This window comes from Dipteris shenzhenensis, chromosome 3, assembly GCF_047967505.1.
Source record: "Dipteris shenzhenensis isolate YYH24624 ecotype China chromosome 3, Dip_SZ_1.0, whole genome shotgun sequence".
Lineage (NCBI taxonomy): Eukaryota > Viridiplantae > Streptophyta > Polypodiopsida > Gleicheniales > Dipteridaceae > Dipteris > Dipteris shenzhenensis.
The window spans coordinates 21,673,363-21,692,260 of record NC_141598.1 but is presented as its reverse complement, the minus strand read 5'-3'; the positions used below and the strand labels follow the sequence as shown (position 1 = coordinate 21,692,260).

Here is an 18,898-nt window from a genome sequence, read left to right as displayed (position 1 = left end):
AGCCAAAGAGGTCGTGGTGGATGGCAGAGAGGCCAAAATGCAAACAGCAATGTTGAATGCTACTACTTTGGTAAAATGGGTCATATGGTTAAAGACTACTATAAAAAGCAGAATGACATCATGACTGAAAAATTGCAGCAATGCAATTATGCATCCTCTAATAGACAAGGTGATGACAGAAATGAGCATTTTTTTGTGGTGCAACACATGACCAATTCTGTGACAAGTGCAAAATAAAGCAATGATGTGTGGTATGTTGACTCAAGTGCATCAAACCACATGACAGGTTAGGCAGAATGGATGCAGGATGCAAGGAAAATGGGAAGACTAGGATTTGTGGAGACTAGTAATGATACTGCACATCCTATTGTGCAGATTGGTAAAATTCCTTTGTCTATGCAGGATGGGAAAAGAAATACATGTCTGATGTATTTCATGTCCCGAATATCACCAAGAACCTGGTTTTTGTTGGTCAAATGGTTGAGCAGGGCTTGCAGGTCAAATTTAATCCTCATGGATGCTTTGTTAAGGATATGAAAAATAAAGGTCGCTTGATAGAAAAAGGGAAGAAGAAGAGCAGGATGTTTACGTTGGATGTGGACATGCCTGAATTGAGTGCAGCAATGTTTGCACATGGGACCGGTGTAGTTGCAAATATTGATATCTGGCATAAACGCATTGGTCATTTTAATGTACGACGACCTAAATTAATGTAGGCCCAAACCATTGTTGCAAGATTGCCTAAGTTCAAGGTTGCAAAAATGCATAAGGTATGTGAAGCCTGTCAATTTGGAAAACAAGCAAGGAAAGCATTTCCTAGACATGTTCAAGAGAGTAAGAGGCCATTAAAATTAATCCACTCTGATGTGTGGACTACTAAAGCTGCATCTATTGGAGGCTATCATTATTTTGTCACTTTTATTGATGACTACAGCAAAAAAGTTTGGGTGTATTTTATGAAAAAGAAAAGTGAAGTGTTTGGGCATTTCAAAGCTTTTAAAGCTGTGGTTGAAAAAGAAACAGGCTTGCAAATAAAATGCCTAGGGTCAGATGGAGGGGGAGAGTACCTGTCAAATGAGTTTGCAAGGTTCCTGCAGGAGCATGGCATAAAGTAGCAATATTCATGCAGTCATACCCCACAGCAAAATGGACTTGCAGAAAGGAAAAACAGGCATATTGGAGAGGTATCTTGTGCCATGCTCAATGAAAAAGATCTACCAGATTATTATTGGGCTGAAGCAGTTGCTATAGCAATCTACATAATGAATAGGACTCCCACTGCAGCAATACATGGCATGACGCCAGAGGAGAGGTATACTGGTAGGAAACCAGATATTTCCCATTTGAAAGTTTTTGGTTACATTGCCTATGTTCATGTGCCAGATGAGTTGAGAACCAAGTTGGATCCAAAAGTTGAGAAGTGCATCTTTATTGGTTATTCTCTGCAGTAGAAAGGGTATGGATGCTATAACCCTTCTACTTGTAAGTTTACAGTGAGCAGAGATGTTGTTTTTGATGAGATGAGCAGCTGGTATGAACCAGTAAATGTGATTGATGATGTAGATGCGCAAAATGGTAATGCTGCATAGAATTCACGGCAGCAATCACAAAATATTAGTGGACCTATAGTGTCCTCTAGCAGTGGTTCACATACTTCACCATGGACAGGCAGATTGAGATCAGGAGAATCTCCTCAAAGCAATGCAGATAGTGGTATGCAAGTATCACGAAAAGCAAAAGAGAAAGTACATCAGCCCATGTTTGATGTGAATGCAGGTCACTCTTATGTGGATGGTCACTCTTATGTGGATGGTGAATCCAGTGGCTCAGAACAGAGCCTTAATGATGAGTTAGGTATTCCCTCTGTTGTTACACCTAGAGTAAGGAAGACAAGGGATGTTCTGAGAGCACTGGTAGTGAGCCTATTTTGTGCAGGTCTACCAGAGCTAGGTATCCTGTGGATAGGCTAAAATATGATGGATTTATAGCCATTCACTATGCCTATATGGTCAAAGTGATACATGAACCAGAACCCACTTCTTTTGAGCAAGCCATGGGAAAAGAAAAATGGGAGAAAGCCATGGATGAAGAAATGGATGCCTTGGATGGGAATTGGTGCCTTTGCCTAAAGACAAGAATGCAATTGGCTGCAAGTGGGTTTATAAGGTGAAGCACAATGCAGATGGTTCTGTGAACGGATACAAGGCAAGATTAGTTGTCAAGGGGTATGCACAGACATATGGCATTGATTATAAAGAAACATTCAGTCCGGTTGCAAGGATGGCAACTGTAAGAGCAGTCATTGCTATGGCTGCATCAAAGGGATGGTCTTTACATCAGATGGATGTAAAGAATGCCTTCTTGCATGGTGATTTGCAAGAAGAGGTCTATATGGAGCAGCCACCAAGTTATGTTCATGCTGTTCATCCTGAGTTTGTTTGTAGGTTGAAGAAGGCCTTGTATGGCTTGAAGCAAGCACCCAGAGCGTGGTCTGACAAGATAGGACAGTATCTTGTCACTATTGGCTTTCAGATTGCCAAGGCAGATTTCTCACTTTATGTGAGAAAAATAGAGAAAGGTATTATGTTGTTTGTCATTTATGTTGATGATTTGATCATAATAGGTGATAGTGATGGAGATATCCTTTATGTGAATGCTATTGAAGCAGAAGTTTGAGATGAAGGATTTGGGAGAGCCGCATTACTTCTTGAGCATTGAGGTGATTAGATCCACAAGTGGGATATGGCTCTTGCAGAGGCAGTATGGATTGGACATGTTGTCCAAATATGGGATGACAGGCTGTAAGCCTATTTCAGTTCCTTTGGAGCAGAATGTGAAGTTGAGTGCAGATGCAGGTGAGCTTCTGGAAGACCCTACCATGTACAGATGCATAGTAGGAAGTTTGATTTATACGACTATTACCACGCCAGATTTGAGCTATGCAGTTGGTTTGGTAAGTCAGTTTATGCAGGCTCCAAGGAAACCACATTTGGGTGCGGCTAGACGCATACTGAGGTATGTGAAGTCCACATTGTAGTATGGACTATTTTATGAGACTGGGGTTCGGATACAATTGCATGGATACACTGATGTTGATTAGGCTGGTAGTATTTCTGATAGATGATCTAACAGTGGATATGTGTTCTCTTTTGGGAGTGCTGCAGTCACTTGGAGCAGCATTTTAATCACAATTTATGTCGATAACTGCTTGCTGTTTGTTGTGAGAAAGAAATGGCCTACAGTTGCCTTGTCGAGCACATAGGCTGAGTACAAGGGTGCAGCAATGGCTGCATGTGAGGCAGCTTGGTTGCATAAGTTACTTTATGATACGCATCACTCTACAGATGGGCCAGTTGTCATTTATTAGCAAATAACCCAGTCTATCATGCTAGAACAAAGCACATTGAGGTGCATTATCACTATGTGCGGGAGAAGGTTCTAGTAGGTTTTATTGATCTAGTTTATGTCAGCACAGAGGATCAAGTGGCTGACATATTCACGAAGGCATTGGGTGCAGAGAAGCTGCGAAGTTCAGAGACCTGCTTGGTGCACAAGAATTGGGATTGAGCTTGAGGGGGAGTGTTGAGATATCGAGCTCCACTCGTGATATGCCAGGGTGACCGTTGTGCATTTATGTCATCGACTTGTTAGCTGCAGATGCGGTTGGTACACCGCCCATGGATGACAGCTATCTTTATGTACTCTAGTTAGTGGCTCAGTTACTATGCCACCTTAGTTAGCTGAGTGTGGTTTGAGACCCACATATAGGGTTTAGCTATTCCTTTTGTACTTAGAGAGTTCTTTTGGCTTTCAAAACTAAGAAGAGGAAAACTGTTTTCAGCCTCCACCTTTGTGTGTATTCCCCCATTGTGTATGTGAGAAAGCTGCAAGTGAGACTCCTTACTTCTCTCCCACTCTCTTCACAGAGGTACAAGCAAATTTAGAGTACATGTTCTATGGCTAGATAGAAAAATTTGCTATAGTACTTAAAGAAGAAAGAGGCCAAGTGGCAAGAAGCATTTATTTAGAGAGGTTTGATAGGAGGCTAGAGCTAATAGCATTTTCCCATAATGGACATGTAACATTGCTTGTAATCCACTTTTCATGTTGAACTCATTGCATAGGATGTGACCAATATGAGAAATCAAATGACATCAACATGGAGAGTGGACTGCAAACAATTTTTAAGTCTCCAAAAGTGTCTTTGAATGTCAAATTGAGTAGGAATGCTATGCAGATAGTAGGTGTGTGACAAAGATTTTTTCCCAAATTAGACCGAGTCTTTCCCAAAAAGAGATCAAATGATTCTCATAAGATAAGTGAAGGAAAAGCTAGAGATTGTAGATTATGATGGCTCATTAGATGTTAATGTGTTATTGGATTGGTTTCTCGCATTAGATCCATGCTTTGATACCCAAAATGTGGATGAATTAAATATAATATTCTCTAGAGATAGTGTGCATCATTAACGATGAAATGGCATGCCCCTTTGCCTATGATATGTGCTACAAGTCCTATCATACTTTGGGGCATGGATATTACATGGAAACCTTATACAAAATGTCCATAGAAATGGCCTACAGTTGCCTTGTCGAGCACATAGGCTGAGTACAGGGGTGCAGCAATGGCTGCATGTGAGGCAGCTTGGTTGCATAAGTTACTTTATGATATGCATCACTCTACAGATGGGCCAGTTGTCATTTATTGGCAAATAACCCAGTCTATCATGCTAGAACAAAGCACATTGAGGTGCATTATCACTATGTGCGGGAGAAGGTTCTAGTAGGTTTTATTGATCTAGTTTATGTCAGCATAGAGGATCAGGTGGCTGACATATTCACGAAGGCATTGGGTGCAGAGAAGCTGCGAAGTTAAGAGACCTGCTTTGGTGCACAAGAATTGGGATTGAGCTTGAGGGGGAGTGTTGAGATATCGAGCTCCACTCGTGATATGCCAAGGTGACCGTTGTGCATTTATGTCATCGACTTGTTAGTTGCAGATGCGGTTGGTACAGCGTCCATGAATAATAGTTGGATGACAGCTATCTTTATGTACTCTAGTTAGTGGCTCAGTTACTATGCCACCTTAGTTAGCTGAGTTTGGTTTGAGGCCCACATATAGGGTTTAGCTATTCCTTTTGTACTTAGAGAGTTCTTTTGGCTTTCACAACTAAGAAGAGGAAAAGTGTTTTCAGCCTCCACCTTTGTGTGTATTCCCCCATTGTGTATGTGAGAAAGCTGCAAGTGAGATCCTTACTTCTCTCCCACTCTCTTCATAGAGGTACAAGCAAATTTAGAGTACATGTTCCATGGCTAGGTATAAAAATTTGCTATAGTACTTAAAGAAGAAAGAGGCCAAGTGGCAAGAAGCATTTATTTAGAGAGGTTTGATAGGAGGCTAGAGCTACTAGCATTTTCCCATAATGGACATGTAACATTGCTTGTAATCCACTTTTCATGTTGAACTCATTGCATAGGATGTGACCAATATGAGAAATCAAATGACATCAACATGGAGAGTGGATTGCAAACAATTTTTAAGTCTCCAAAAGTGTCTTTGAATGTCAAATTGAGTAGGAATGCTATGTAGATAGTAGGTGTGTGACATAGATTTTTTCCCAAATTAGACCGAGTCTTTCTATAAAAGAGATCAAATGATTCTCATAAGATACATAGTAAATCAAACTAAACGTCTTCTACTATCACTGAATCATAGCTACTTGAGATAAAAATGACACCCCTAATGAAAGTGACCCCCCCTACTATTTGTGAAATGGAAGTGCAAAATCAAAGCATTTGACAATTATGGTGAAGGAAAAGCTAGAGATTGTAGATTATGATGGCTCATTAGATGTTAATGTGTTATTGGATTGGTTTCTCGCATTAGATCCATGCTTTGATACCCAAAATGTGGATGAATTGGATATAATATTCTCTAGAGATAGTGTGCATCATTAACGATGAAATGGCATGCCCCTTTGCCTATAATATGTGCTACAAGTCCTATCATACTTTGGGGCATGGATATTACATGCAAACCTTATACAAAATGTCCATAGAATTTGGATGTGTAGGAAGATGAGAATATGCAAGCCAATGTTTCATTAATGAATTAAAGCAGTCCATCCAAAGTTGCAACAACAAATTACTAGAAGTATCCTTGTATCTGCTAAGTGGTATAGGATACTTAGTGTGGATGATGAGGAATGCCGTAGGCATTGAGAAATAAATGACTTAGAAGTTTCTCTCCCAAAGAAATTTCAAGATAGTGCACACTTGAAATATAAATATTTGGCCAAAGAAGTAAAGTTTGTGGTCAGTCAACAAGTAAGAAGTAGAACTTAGGAGTTCTAGAGCATTATGCAAACGAATGGAGACCATGATTTGGGTAGTCATAAATGCATTGAGTAAAATGTGTTGGTTCATTCCAACAAAAGACAATGAATATGCCAGAGTACTGTAGCTATTCATTGATTATATTGGTCGCATATATGGGTCGATTGCCTACAATGAGCAATAGCCATACAAAAACTAATGGGCGACCTTGGTATGTTGTGTTCTAGGATTGGAATCTATGCTCAATAAGAATATGGTTGACCCTCCATGGAGTTGCAGTTCCATTGAGGAACGTAATCCATTCCAAAGGATAGACTATGAGCATGAGTAAAGTGAAAGTAAACCCAACAAGTACTTGCTTGAGTTGGGATTGACTAATAGTATGCTAAGAGGACATACAGTAGTTTCCAACTTTGAGTCCTCATGGTCATTCGAGGTAAGCGTGATTTGAAAAGTCAAAGATTTTTTGAAGATCTCTTGAAGACAAGGAAAATCATCATAGTTAAAGTTCAGCAAGCATAAGCCTATGGTAAAGGCTATGTAGACAAAATCATTCTTTCAAGAAGTGAAGAATTTACTCAAAGGTTTATGAAGGTTTTGAATCGTTGAAAGTAGATTCTTGATTATTGGTTTTGAGGATGAAATCCCTTCTTAAGTGGGGAGCAATGTTAACAATATTCGTAATTTTGAAGTTGAGAGCCCGATCATTAATGAGTGGGTAAAAGATTAGACTTAGGAGCAACAGTCATAAAGTATTTAATGTGTGTGTCCATTGGGCAAGGTTAAGTGGGAGCCCCCTTCGCTAGGGTGTAGGACAAAAAGTGGTGAGCACTAAGGTAGTGGTCATATATAGTAAAGGGGCGATAGGATAGAAATAGCCATAAGCCCAAAGTTAGTAAAAGGTGTCCAAAGACAGCCTGGGAAACTAGAAGCGGTGTGGTTGCATGGTAATTGAAAGCTCTCAATTATCCCATTTGCCCTGCACTTCTAGTGATCTTACACCTTGCAAGCTATGTAATAGGACCATGGCATCCAACAACAACAAAGCACAATTCCCGAATGTATACAACAAGCCAACACACAAAGCAAGGGATATGATCCAACACGGATGTACAAGAACCAACTAGATCAACAATACATGCAAGTAAGCCTACCATTTCAAATTATATAGCATAAACACCCAACAAACATGACAAATGGTAGAGCTATTTGCTAATTTGGTAGTAGAAGAGTAGCAGAGAGAAATGGAGAGGAAAATGACCCCATCTTGCCAAAAAAATTTGTAGCAGGAGAGGTTCGATTGCTGAAGCCTAACATCACATACCAAAGACATGAAAAATGCACATGCAAAAGTCCTTACAAGACAGTGTGAAAAGTGTAGAATAAGCTACAACAAGCCTTCAAGAAAGGGAAGTGAAGCTCTTGAAAGTTTTAAAGTGTAACTCTTCTCCACCAAACACAAACCTTAATACTCTTCTTCACCAAACACAAACCTTATTAAGGAAATCATGCAATTAGCTATCACAAACAGAGGAAGAAGTACAAAAAAGACAAGACAAGATCAAGGAATTGTAGAAAAGCCTAAAGGACTACAACCTCCAAATGCAAGACTTGCAACAAGAACGTAGAGCATCAAGGGAACAATTGTAAAAAACAATGCAAGAGATTGAAGCTCAATCCCAAATGCTAGAACAACTGCTAGGGCATCAACTCCTAGCACAATTCAGAGTTGCTAGATAATTAAAAGGATTCAAAATTGCCTACACCTCCACATGCAACAAGCCTTATTGATGTTGTGGAAACTTTGAAAGGGAGGGAGCGCTATGGGTCACATCCCCAAGTGACTACTTTTAAGTACCGAAGTATGCATACCTTAGGTTACTATGGCCATTGGAGTTGGATTGTGCAACCAAGGATAGAATTAGACCTTTTGGGGTGTTGCATCAAGCATTAACTCATTGCATGATAATCCTCCTTAACATCTAGGGTGAGAAAACTCATGCCAAATAAGTCCCACTTGGAGGCCTTGCTACATGGACACCATGATGAACCAAGCCACCCCTCCCTACACAAGCTCATCTCATGTCATGTACACCTACTAGAACACTTTGCTAATGGAGAAGATTTGTCTCACAATAAGTTCTTCACCTTTCTGTGGTCTTCTATTTTCAAACTAGGAAGGTGAGAAAAATATACTATGATGGAGGAACCCACAAGGAGATCTAACTCTGAACCCGCTAGACTCCCTTCGCATTAAATCAAACTCACATAGAGTACTTTGTTAAATGAAGTTCACATCAAATGAAGCTCACATAGAGTCCTACATCTTCCTTAGAGAGATTTGGTGGATTGCCTTTCTCTAGCCATGATAAGTTGAAATCTAATAGCGAATCTTCCCTCCTTCTTAGTTGTAGTCACGGCCAACTACCCAAGGTAGGTATGGGGCCATTGTCAACCTATTAAGAGTCATTCCACCTCTTTTAGAGCATCATTTATGTTTAAGTGGTCATGTGATAGCTCCTCATTCACTATTGTCAACATCTTTACTCATTTGGACTGAGATTCTCCACTTTATAGGTTATCTTTGAGGCTCATTGCCTTGTAGTTGTTCACCCTTCATGCAATAAAGCCTTGTTTCAAGTTCATTCTTTGTGTGTTGGATGAAGTTTAATTGGTCTGGAGTGTGAGGTGTGGGAGAAGAGAGATCACATAAGGATATGCCCATCATACAGTTCCTAACATGGCACTTAATGGAGAGGTGAGGGTGTTTCAAGTTCATTCTGTATATATGGAGTGAAGTTCAATTGATTCGGTGTGTGAGGTTAGGGAGAAGAGAGATCACATAAGGCTATGCCCATCATAAAGTTCTTGACATAGGACTTCATGGCAACATAGATGCATATCACGGCACCATACCAATAGTTTAATGAATTGCTTGATAATATTTGATTTGTACTATTCCTCATCCATGGACAAGATTTGCATAAGAATTTCAAACATGAGGTTTTGGGGCTATTTAATAGTCGGTTAAGGTTGAGTTAATTAGGTAGTTAACACAAACTCCATTTTTGAAGTCACAAAGACCAAAATTCCAAAAAAGAGAGAGATCTGCAACAACTTGGGCAAAGCTAGAAGCCAATAAAAAGTATATATGGTATAAAGATGACCTTAGCTTTTTGGTAAGAAGAGTGAGACCTAATACTTTAACTCCATGTTGAGAGAATTGATCAAGGTTGGAGAGGAGAGCATGGAGGCAAACATCACATCACACTTGTCTATTCTAAAAAGAGGACACAAGGTTGTCTACATAATTGAACTTAAGAACCCTAGTTACATTCAAACGCATGTGTCATGCATGCCCTTTGTACCACTCTTTGTATACACGTTGCCCCTAGTGCACATAGTGTAATTTCACATTCTCAATGTACGTAACATGTTATGTTACATGTTTATAAAGTACCCCCCTTGAGCGAAAGCTTGAAGTCATTTCAAAACTCTACTTGTTAAATGTGGACATTATGATTGGTTTTATATTATGGCAATGCAAATAATATCATTAATGCTACTCCTCCCCTCATATCACCTTGTCCTACACTCCCTTTATCACAATTAGCACTTAACCTCCCATCACCCTTAACCCTCTACCATAGCTGCTAAAAATTTCTCCCCCATGAGAATGCCTACCTTCCTCACCAACTTACCACAATACCCCCTAACCATTTCACATCCATACATACAAGGCTATACTCTCAATAAAACTTTACTTCTTTATAGATATCAAGGACTCAATTTACTAGTAATCTACAAGAAAAGAGAGAATTTGGAACAAAGATTAAGCATATGGCTCCATCAGAAGTTCAAACAAGATAAACATACTTTGTACGCATACTAGAGACAATCCACAAAGAATATTTAACACCTGATTCGGTTAAAGATAGAAATCACTAAGGTGATACTAAAAAAGGTAAAGAAGAGGCTCATGAAATTTATACTCCCCAAAATAGTGCGATTTGAGAAATAGGGTTGTGGGGTAAGCAAAGCTTATAAAAGGAATGCCTGACAAGTTTATTGTGGGCATGTCAAAAAACACCCGAAATGTTTTCGATTCTCTATTCTTGCATTTGAAATAAGATAACATGCTCGAGAGTGTGATTTTGGCTCTCACTAATTGGGTACTTTGGCTCCATATGATATGTGTCTTCAAAAAAATGTGCAGAAAAAACATGTGAGGTTTTAAAGCCGGCTCTTAGAGAAGCCCTTCCCCTTCTATCACCCCCCCCCCCCAATTCACACACACACACACACATGGCCATCTACGAGGGACATAGTCGCTTGTTGCCTACTCTAACAAGCAACATGAGGGTATTTACGTACGACACCCGCCCATGCCTATCTATAGTGCATTGAATCTGTGGGCTTGACTTGGGCACGCAACCTTGCCCGTCCATGATCATTGGGCATTGGTAGTCTTTGAGATAGATCGGGCACATGTTTGCCGGAGAGTGCATTCCATTAGTCATGTTGCCTACCGGAGGCTATCAAGAATCACGAGCACATGGCTACGGGAAGTTGGCCAAACCTTATCGGAATTACATGCATATGATCGGAAGGACATCTGGAAGGCAAGGCAGGCAGTTCATTGTAGTGCGGGCTAACATGAGACTGAACCTAAAGGGAAGAGATGAGCCTACCATGGGCGTGGGGGGGGGGTGAATACAACGTTCTAGTAAGGAAAGAACCCTAAATTAAGGGCCAGGTGTGAAGGGGCTTCATAAAACGAGTCATCTTCTTCATCTGCGAGGGCATTTCTCTGCAGAGTCGGTGCTGCGAGCTTAAGCCTTCGCCATCGCCATAGCCAGCTTTTGGGACCTCTCTTTTTCTTTCTGTTCTAGAGTCCTCGTCTTTCTTGCTCTTTGTTCGTGGCTTGCATCCATTGAGAGGGTTTTTTTGAGCTAATGGTCGCTTGCACCTGCTTTGCAATCCCGCTTTTCTTGTCGAGATATGGGACGGTCTGTTGCTGCCGCAGCTTTTAGGAGGGCTCGCGTCGTCGTGCCTTCTTCCGCCACCAGGAGATTCGCTCCTCCATCCGGATCGGAGAGGCCTCCGGTTGCTTCTTCCATACAGTATCCAACCTTTCTGTTGCCCCTGAGAGGAGGGGGATGGCATTTCCAGCGCTCTGTCGGGTCGTTTTTCTCGAGCGCAAGGAGCTCAGAAGGCAGGGAGACTGCCTCTCGTGGTTTACTTGAGGAAACCGCAAAAGATGGTGAGTACCTCGTGGACATGCTCTTGGTCTCCCCTTTCAGGATTTCTTCTCGAGTTCTGCTTTTTTTTAAATAAATGAAACGTCTTCTGCGTGCAGATAAGGCAACAGCGCTGGAAGCGTCGTGGCGGCGGTTTCTCTCTGATATACCGCAGTGGTGGGATGGTCTTGAAAAGGTGAGTCTTTTTCAGTATCGTGCATCCCTTTGTCGTCCTAGGTTTTGTTATCAGCTCTCTGTGTTATTGCATGGCTGCAATCGACCGTTTGGGTTTGACTGCCGTTAGCCTCTGTACGGATGCCCCCGTTGGCTGCGACAGAAGTCCTCATTTCGAGACAGTCGTCTCTTTTAGAGTTGTGCATCTCAGTAGAACATGTTTGCCTGTCACAGGGAAAGTACAATGTCCCCAATTTTATGGACAATGTGGCCTCCTACTTTGAGGGATGGCTCAGTTCATTCTCTGGAGCAATGGAGCTGGCAGTTGTTAGACCCGGTGGAGATTACATGAATCCAAGAGAAACATCTGCCAACGTCTGGGATTCTCGAGTGAACTGTGCTGCTCCCAGTGCAGTTGCCAGCGTCAGTGAGACTAGTGACGTGGCTTCCGAAACTGCGACTTCTGAAATTGTACCCGCTTCTGATGCTGCTAGTCTACGCCCTAGGTACTGCTCAGCCCTCCGAACTCTCTGGGTTTCTGTTGAAGCTGTAGCTGACTTTTTACCCTTGAATCGTGCAGGTTTTCTGGTTCTGAACATAATATTGGCTATGCGGGTGTTTTTGGGAATTTTCGAAAGCTAGTGGAAGAGGAGCGTTTTGAAGAGGCCCATGAAGCACAGGCCGACATGGAAAGGAAAGGAATGCGTGTGAACAGTACCATCTACCAAGTTCTTATACAACACACAATTGAGAAGAAAAGTCTTTCGGCAGCCAGAGAGCTGTATGGCTTAGTAAAGAAAACAAACTTTGCACCAAATGCGTTTATTGGGAGCCACCTCATTCGAATGTTCAATTTACTCAACAGCTTAGAGGATGCAAATGACGTGTTCAGTCATCTAACAAGACCTAATGTCTATACTTGGAATGCAATCATTCAAGCTAATGCCAAACATGGACAAGGTGAAGAGGCCATTAAACTGTATTATCGGATGTTGAACTCCAAGGGGATACCTGATGAATTTGTGTTCCAGGGAGTCTTGAAAGGGTGTGCCAACGTAGGAGCCCTGGAAGAGGCAAAGGTGATCCATCACCACATCACTCAAACTGAGTACGAGTCTGATTTGATGGTCACCACTGCGCTCATGGACACGTATTCTAGATGTGGAACCATGGAGGCTGTGTGCAGTGAATTTGATGACTCTTACAAGTTAGATCCAATCAATTGGAGTGCAGTGATTGCAGCATATGCCCAGCGTGGGAAGCCTGAGGAGGCTTTGAGGCTTTATCAGCAAATGCATCAGGCAGGTGTGAAGCCCAATAATATTGCTTTTATGGGTGCCCTTAAAGCATGTACCCAAGTCGGTGCCCTTGACCTAGGCAAGATGGTTCATGGCCACATCAGTAAGTGTAATCTAGAGTCGGATGTGTTAATTGAAAGTAACCTGATCGATATGTATGCCCAATGTAAAAGCCTTGGAGAGGCAATTGGAGTGTATGAGAAATCAGCAAAGCGTGAAGTGGTAGTATGGAATTCGATGATCCATGCATATGCTCTTTATAATAGGTTGGACGATGCCATTCAGGTTTATGAGCAAATGCGAAAGAAAGCGATGGAAGTTAATGGGCCATCGTATGCTGGTCTGCTGAAAGCCTGTGCTAGCAGATATGACCTGGAGGAGGGCATATCATTTCACAAGCTCAGTGATTACTGGGACCAGTACGATAATCCAGTAGTTGGGAGTGCCCTCATTGATATGTATGCCAAATGTGCGAGGCCAGATGAGGCCCGTATTGTTTTTGATAAACTACCAAAGCAAGAGTTCTTGCCATGGGGTGCAATGATTGCAGCGTATACCCAGCATGGGGAAGGTGAAGAGGCGATGAAGCTATTTCAGCAAATGCAGGTTGATGGTTTGAAGCCAGACGGTGTTGCTTTCCAGAAAATACTGAAGACCTGCTCCACTTTTGCAGGCCCAGATCAGGGTATGCAGATTCATGAGCAGATCAGGGAAAATGGGTTGGAGACAGATACAGATGTTGGAAGTGCCCTTATTGACATGTACTCAAAGTTTGGGAGATTCGTGGATGCACGAGGAGTGTTTGACAAACTATCCAAGCAAAGTGCTGTACCATTGAGTGCGATGATGGCAGGATACGCCCACCATGGGCAAGGTCATGAGGCTCTGAAGTTTTATGAGGAGATGCGGCAGGAGGGCAGACAGGCTGATAATCTAACGTTTGCCAGCCTCCTGAATGCCCTATCTAGTGTATCTGCGCTGGAAGATGGCAAGACTGTCCATAACCACATCAAAGAAAGTGGACTTGAATCAGATGATTTTGTTGGGAGCGCGCTGATCGACTTGTATGCTAAATGTGGTAGCCTGGCAGACGCTCGCAATGTGTTTTTAAAGCTTTCAAGTCACAACATTCTAATTTGGAATGCGATGATACGAGGATATGTTCAGCAAGGTCAGCATCAGGAGGCTCTTGAGCTTTTCCAGCAAATGCAGCAGGAGGGTGTGGAACCAAATGTTGCCACTTATCTTCTGTTTCTCAAAGCATGCACCAATATGGGAGCCCTTGATAAGGGCAAGCTGATCCAGATTCATATACTTGAAGGGGGTTTGGACTCGGATGTAATTTTGGGGGCTGCCCTTATAGACATGCATGTAAAGCTTGGAAGTCTTCCAGATGCCCGCAGTGTGTTTGACAATTTGTTTGTGCAAGATGTGGCAACATGGAATAGTATGGTAGCAGGTTATGCCCAGAATGGGCAGGGCAAAGAGGCCCTTGAACTGTTTCAGTCAATGCAGGAGGCTGGCAAATTACCATATGCTTTTACCAAGGACCGTGTTGATCAGATCATATCGTCGGGAGGAGGGAGTGCTCCTGCATGTGCACTGATGCCAGACATATACGCAGATGCCCACTTGAGGAGCGAGGCAAGGAAAGTGCAAGGGCTTATAAAATGTTTGGAAGCGTGGAAGAACCCAGGGACAGCAGTGGTCGATGCTGAAACAAACCGGCCAAGCAATATGCTCACTGAAAAGATAGGTTTACTACTTGCTCAAGTCAAGGGAGGAGATGGTCGTCGTGTGACCCGATCTCAAATGACTGACAAGATGAAGGAGGATGCATTGTGTGGGCATTGTGAGAAATTAGCTATAGCTTTTGGGCTCCTTAATACACCGCCTGGCACTACTCTTCGAGTATCAAAAAATCTGCGCGTGTGCGCAGATTGCCACAATGCCACGAAGATCATATCAAAGATTGAAAAACGTGACATCATCATAAGGGATGCATACCGCATTCATCACTTCAAGGGGGGAAATTGTTCCTGCAATGATTTCTACTAAGAGTCTGGCTGAGGTTTCTACTGCTGTGAATTAGCTCTGTGCTTTGAGGCCAGCACTAGCTCTGAGGTAGTTTAGATATGTTAGGAGTAGGCTTTGATAGGGGAGCTGCCTTTTTACACCAAGTGTACTGGCTTCTGATGGAAGTGGCTCTCCTTTCTTCCGTTGAAATAGCTGTATGGGCAGAAGAACTCGAGTCTGTCACTTGTTAATATTCAGACTTTTTGACAGTATCTTTTCTAAAATAAAAGACTGAATGTAAATGGGTTGTGATGCAATTTATTTATTTTCTTTTATTTTAATGGATTAAAAAAAATTTATTGTAAGAGAAGGTCAATGACAAAAGAAGGCCTACTTAATTTGGGTAAACGTTTAATGGTGTCCTGACTGCGTGGGTCTTTTGAAACCCAGTATAGCTGCTTATGCTTGGGGACTGATGAGACATAAGTGTCGCTTTCTTGCTAAGTATGTCTTCCTTTTGTTTTTGGCCTGCCCTTGTAGAATGGAATGTCTTAGTAACCAAAACAGCCCAACAGAAACACAATTTGGTCATGAATATTTTAACTTTGCGTGTCCTATTTTTTCATGGTCTGATTGGCTTCCAGCCAAGTGTTAATATGCAATCGCATCTCCCTTTGCTACAGCTACTGCCTCTATGGGGTATTTGTTTACATTTGATAGTCCAACAGAACTATTCGCTCTTGCAAATCTCGTCCATCCATGTATAGAGGTAGGTGATTGGGCACTGAATTCTTTGGTCTTGCTCGTGGCTATGGGAAGGCAATGTGAGTGCAGCTTCAACGGTGGAAAAAAAGAATCGCTGTGAGGATTGGTGAAGCTGTACAACCTGCCTTCAACAATCTACTGGAGTGTAATACTTAGGTAAGGATTGATTTGGAGCCGAATGCAGTTGCGATCGCATTCTTCTGAAGTGTTTCTTAAACGATGCGGTCTCAAGGCACAAGCAACTTGGCCTGAAGTTCGATTCACTACACCTTCTGCAAATACTGTAAGCTCATCAGCTGATTTCAATAAGTTGACCTCAGGAGCTGCCAAGGCAGCTGTAATGAAGAATCTAATCCTCAAACCTCTAAGCGAATTTTCGCAGCCGAATTCATGAATTTGCATGGTTTCCACAACAATCATGTTGGGAAGAGAAGTTGTGAATGGCCCCAGCCTGCTGATGTCAAGAGGAAGCGATCTTGGATCTTTGTAGTCCACGATAAAGTGCAAGCCTTCCAGAACTGTCGGTGACCTTTTTGCAATTTAGAGGTTGCTCTTCCTACCTCTTAGAATCTTCATCTGTGCACAGGATACCCTTTTGTGTACTTGAAACACGAGGGCATCGATGAGTAGAGCCTAGAGGGAGAGGAAATGTGTCATGGTGGTATTTCCACAAGCTGGAAATGAGGCCTTACACGAAGAATGAACATGCTGTGAGGTTGCTGGGATACAGTAGCTGCACAAAGATCTCACAATCCATGAAGGTTGCAAGAGGAGCTTGTTGGTATTCGATGGTTTCCTCACACCCAGAGCCGGCATCGCTTTTTTAAAGGCGTGTTGTGTTCGTGCTGATTGAACGGGGCAAGCCTACTGACGTATTTCACCTTGTTCAAAAAATTTGTTACCTCATTTTTCTTCTCTTTCGTTCTCTCTTTTTTCTTTGTAGAATTTTGGACTTTGGACAACAAAAAATCTAAACTTAAATGATTGGATTAAATGATTGGATATATTCTAGTTTTACAAAGGTATATTTAGAGAACCACAATATATATTCCATAGTGCAAAACCAATCATAAGTTTGTAAATGGCAATTGATGGAGTGTCTTTTATTAGTCTTTTTTTCTAACATTGAGTGGTGTTTTGTAGATCTATATCCTTCAAATTTTAGAGTGGGAGCTTGCGACATGCCTAACCGAGTTCCTGCATGTACTCCCATGAGAGCTATGGAGTCTTGAGAATATGCAGGTCACACTCCTAAGTTGAAGAAAAATGGGAATTTCTTTTACAACTAATGTTCTTCTTGCTAGATACTATACCAGTACATTATGCTGCATTGCCTACTTTTGAGAGTCTTGAATGCAATTGATGGAGTGTGTCTTATTAGTCTTTTTTGCTAACATTGAGTGGTGTTTTGTAGATCTACATCCTTCAAATTTTGTAGAGTGGAAGCTTGCGACATGCCTAACTGAGTTCTTGCATGTACTCCCATGAGAGCTATGGAGTCTTGAATATGTGCAGGTCACACTCCTTCTAAGTTGAAGAAATATGGGAAATTCTTTTACGACTAACGTTCTTCTTTCCAGATACTAAAGCAGTACATTATGCTCCATTGCCTACTTTTGAGAGTCTTGAACGTCCACTTCCAATTATAGAGATGAACAAGGCTTATAGAAGCTAAAGGCTGCAAAAACTTTGGCAATTAGGGTGATTTTGTAAAATAAGACATGCAAAAAATTGACGTATGCAAAGGAGAGCCATGGAGGGGATTGATTAAAGAATTGGAGTATGCAGAGAGGAGTTGTGCGATGGAAGGGGATTGATTGAAGCACTGGAGTACGGGGAGGAGACTCACACAATGGAGAGGATTGATTGAAGAATTGGCTAGAGAAGAGTCATGCTATAGAGTTTAAAACATGTTATAGTTTTTATACACATCGTACTACTCTTTGCCCCTTAATTTTTCCATGCATCCTCATCACGTCATGAGGACCAAAGTTGGGCTGCCATATTGCCGATGATAGGCAACACATGTGGGTGTTGTCCTCATGATAAACCTCTACCTCAATGTACTTTTCAGTACCATTAAGCGGCAACACTTGTATCGTGTGTACTTGTTTTTGTGGGGGTTTATTTGGGGCTTTAGCTCCCACCTGTTTATTTTTAGGGTAGTTCCAGGCAGCATGGTCTTTGAAAAGGAATCTAGTCAAAACCACAAATTATGCTATGATGTGACAATAATCATGCAAACAATAGTCGTTATATTTTTGAAGATGCAATACAGCAATCAGAATGGCAAAGAGCAATGGATGAAGAAATGAATGCATTGTATAAAACCAATTGCATAATTTGCCACTAAGCAAGAAAGTAATTGCAAACGAATGGATATACAATGCTAAGTGCAATCCAAATGGAAGCATTGAAAGACATAAAGCTAGATTTTTTGCAAAAGAACTTGTACAATAGGATGGACAACTGTATGACAAAACCTATGCTCTAGTACTTAAAATGGATTGCTTTCATTGCAACTATCAACAAATGGAATGTGCATCGAGTAAATGTCAAGAGTGCATTTCTTAATGGATATTTGGATGAAGAGGTTTACATGCAACAACTTCAAAGATGTGTTGAAAAAGTATGCCGACCAAATCCAAGTCTCTATCATTTGGAACAAGCCCCAACAAGTTGGTACAACATATTTTGCTAATCTAGGTTACATAAAGTCTTATCAAGATCATATACTCTACTATAAAGTTCAAGGGGAAGATATTACCATTACACCATTTTATGTAGGAGGATATTATAGTCACAAAAAGTAATGAAAAATCGACAAAAAAATAAAACAAGAACTATTTTTAGATTTTGAAATGAAAGATCTTGGACTCATGCATTTTTCTCTTGGTATTGATCCTGGAGAGATTCAAAAAGCACATTTGTGAGACAATAAAATATGTGGATAAGTATTGAAGGAATTCTATATGCAAGATTGCAAGATTGCAAGATTACAACTATACTAATGGAGAAAATTTTGAGATTGACAAAAGAAAAAAAGTCTATGGTGGTTAATGATCGGCTT

General features: G+C 41.4%; 1 protein-coding gene across 1 annotated transcript; it reads left to right on the top strand.

Moving 5' to 3' along the window:
* The first annotated feature begins 11,084 nt into the window (after nucleotides 1-11,084).
* Nucleotides 11,085-15,397, top strand: LOC147903512 (pentatricopeptide repeat-containing protein At3g03580-like). The gene is made up of 4 exons (XM_087399549.1): nucleotides 11,085-11,598; nucleotides 11,695-11,771; nucleotides 11,984-12,255; nucleotides 12,330-15,397. Exons 1-4 carry the CDS (start codon nucleotides 11,337-11,339, stop codon nucleotides 15,103-15,105), a joined length of 3,387 nt encoding a protein of 1,128 aa, XP_087255675.1. The 5' UTR covers nucleotides 11,085-11,336; the 3' UTR covers nucleotides 15,106-15,397.
* The last annotated feature ends 3,501 nt before the right edge of the window (nucleotides 15,398-18,898 follow it).

Bases quoted from the DNA above. Each gene is read 5' to 3' on its own strand.
- LOC147903512 (XM_087399549.1), top strand. From the start codon at position 11,337: ATGGGACGGTCTGTTGCTGCCGCAGCTTTTAGGAGGGCTCGCGTCGTC. The intron at 11,599-11,694 runs GTGAGTACCTCG...TTCTGCGTGCAG, and splicing joins TGAGGAAACCGCAAAAGATG to ATAAGGCAACAGCGCTGGAA. The intron at 11,772-11,983 runs GTGAGTCTTTTT...TGCCTGTCACAG, and splicing joins GGTGGGATGGTCTTGAAAAG to GGAAAGTACAATGTCCCCAA.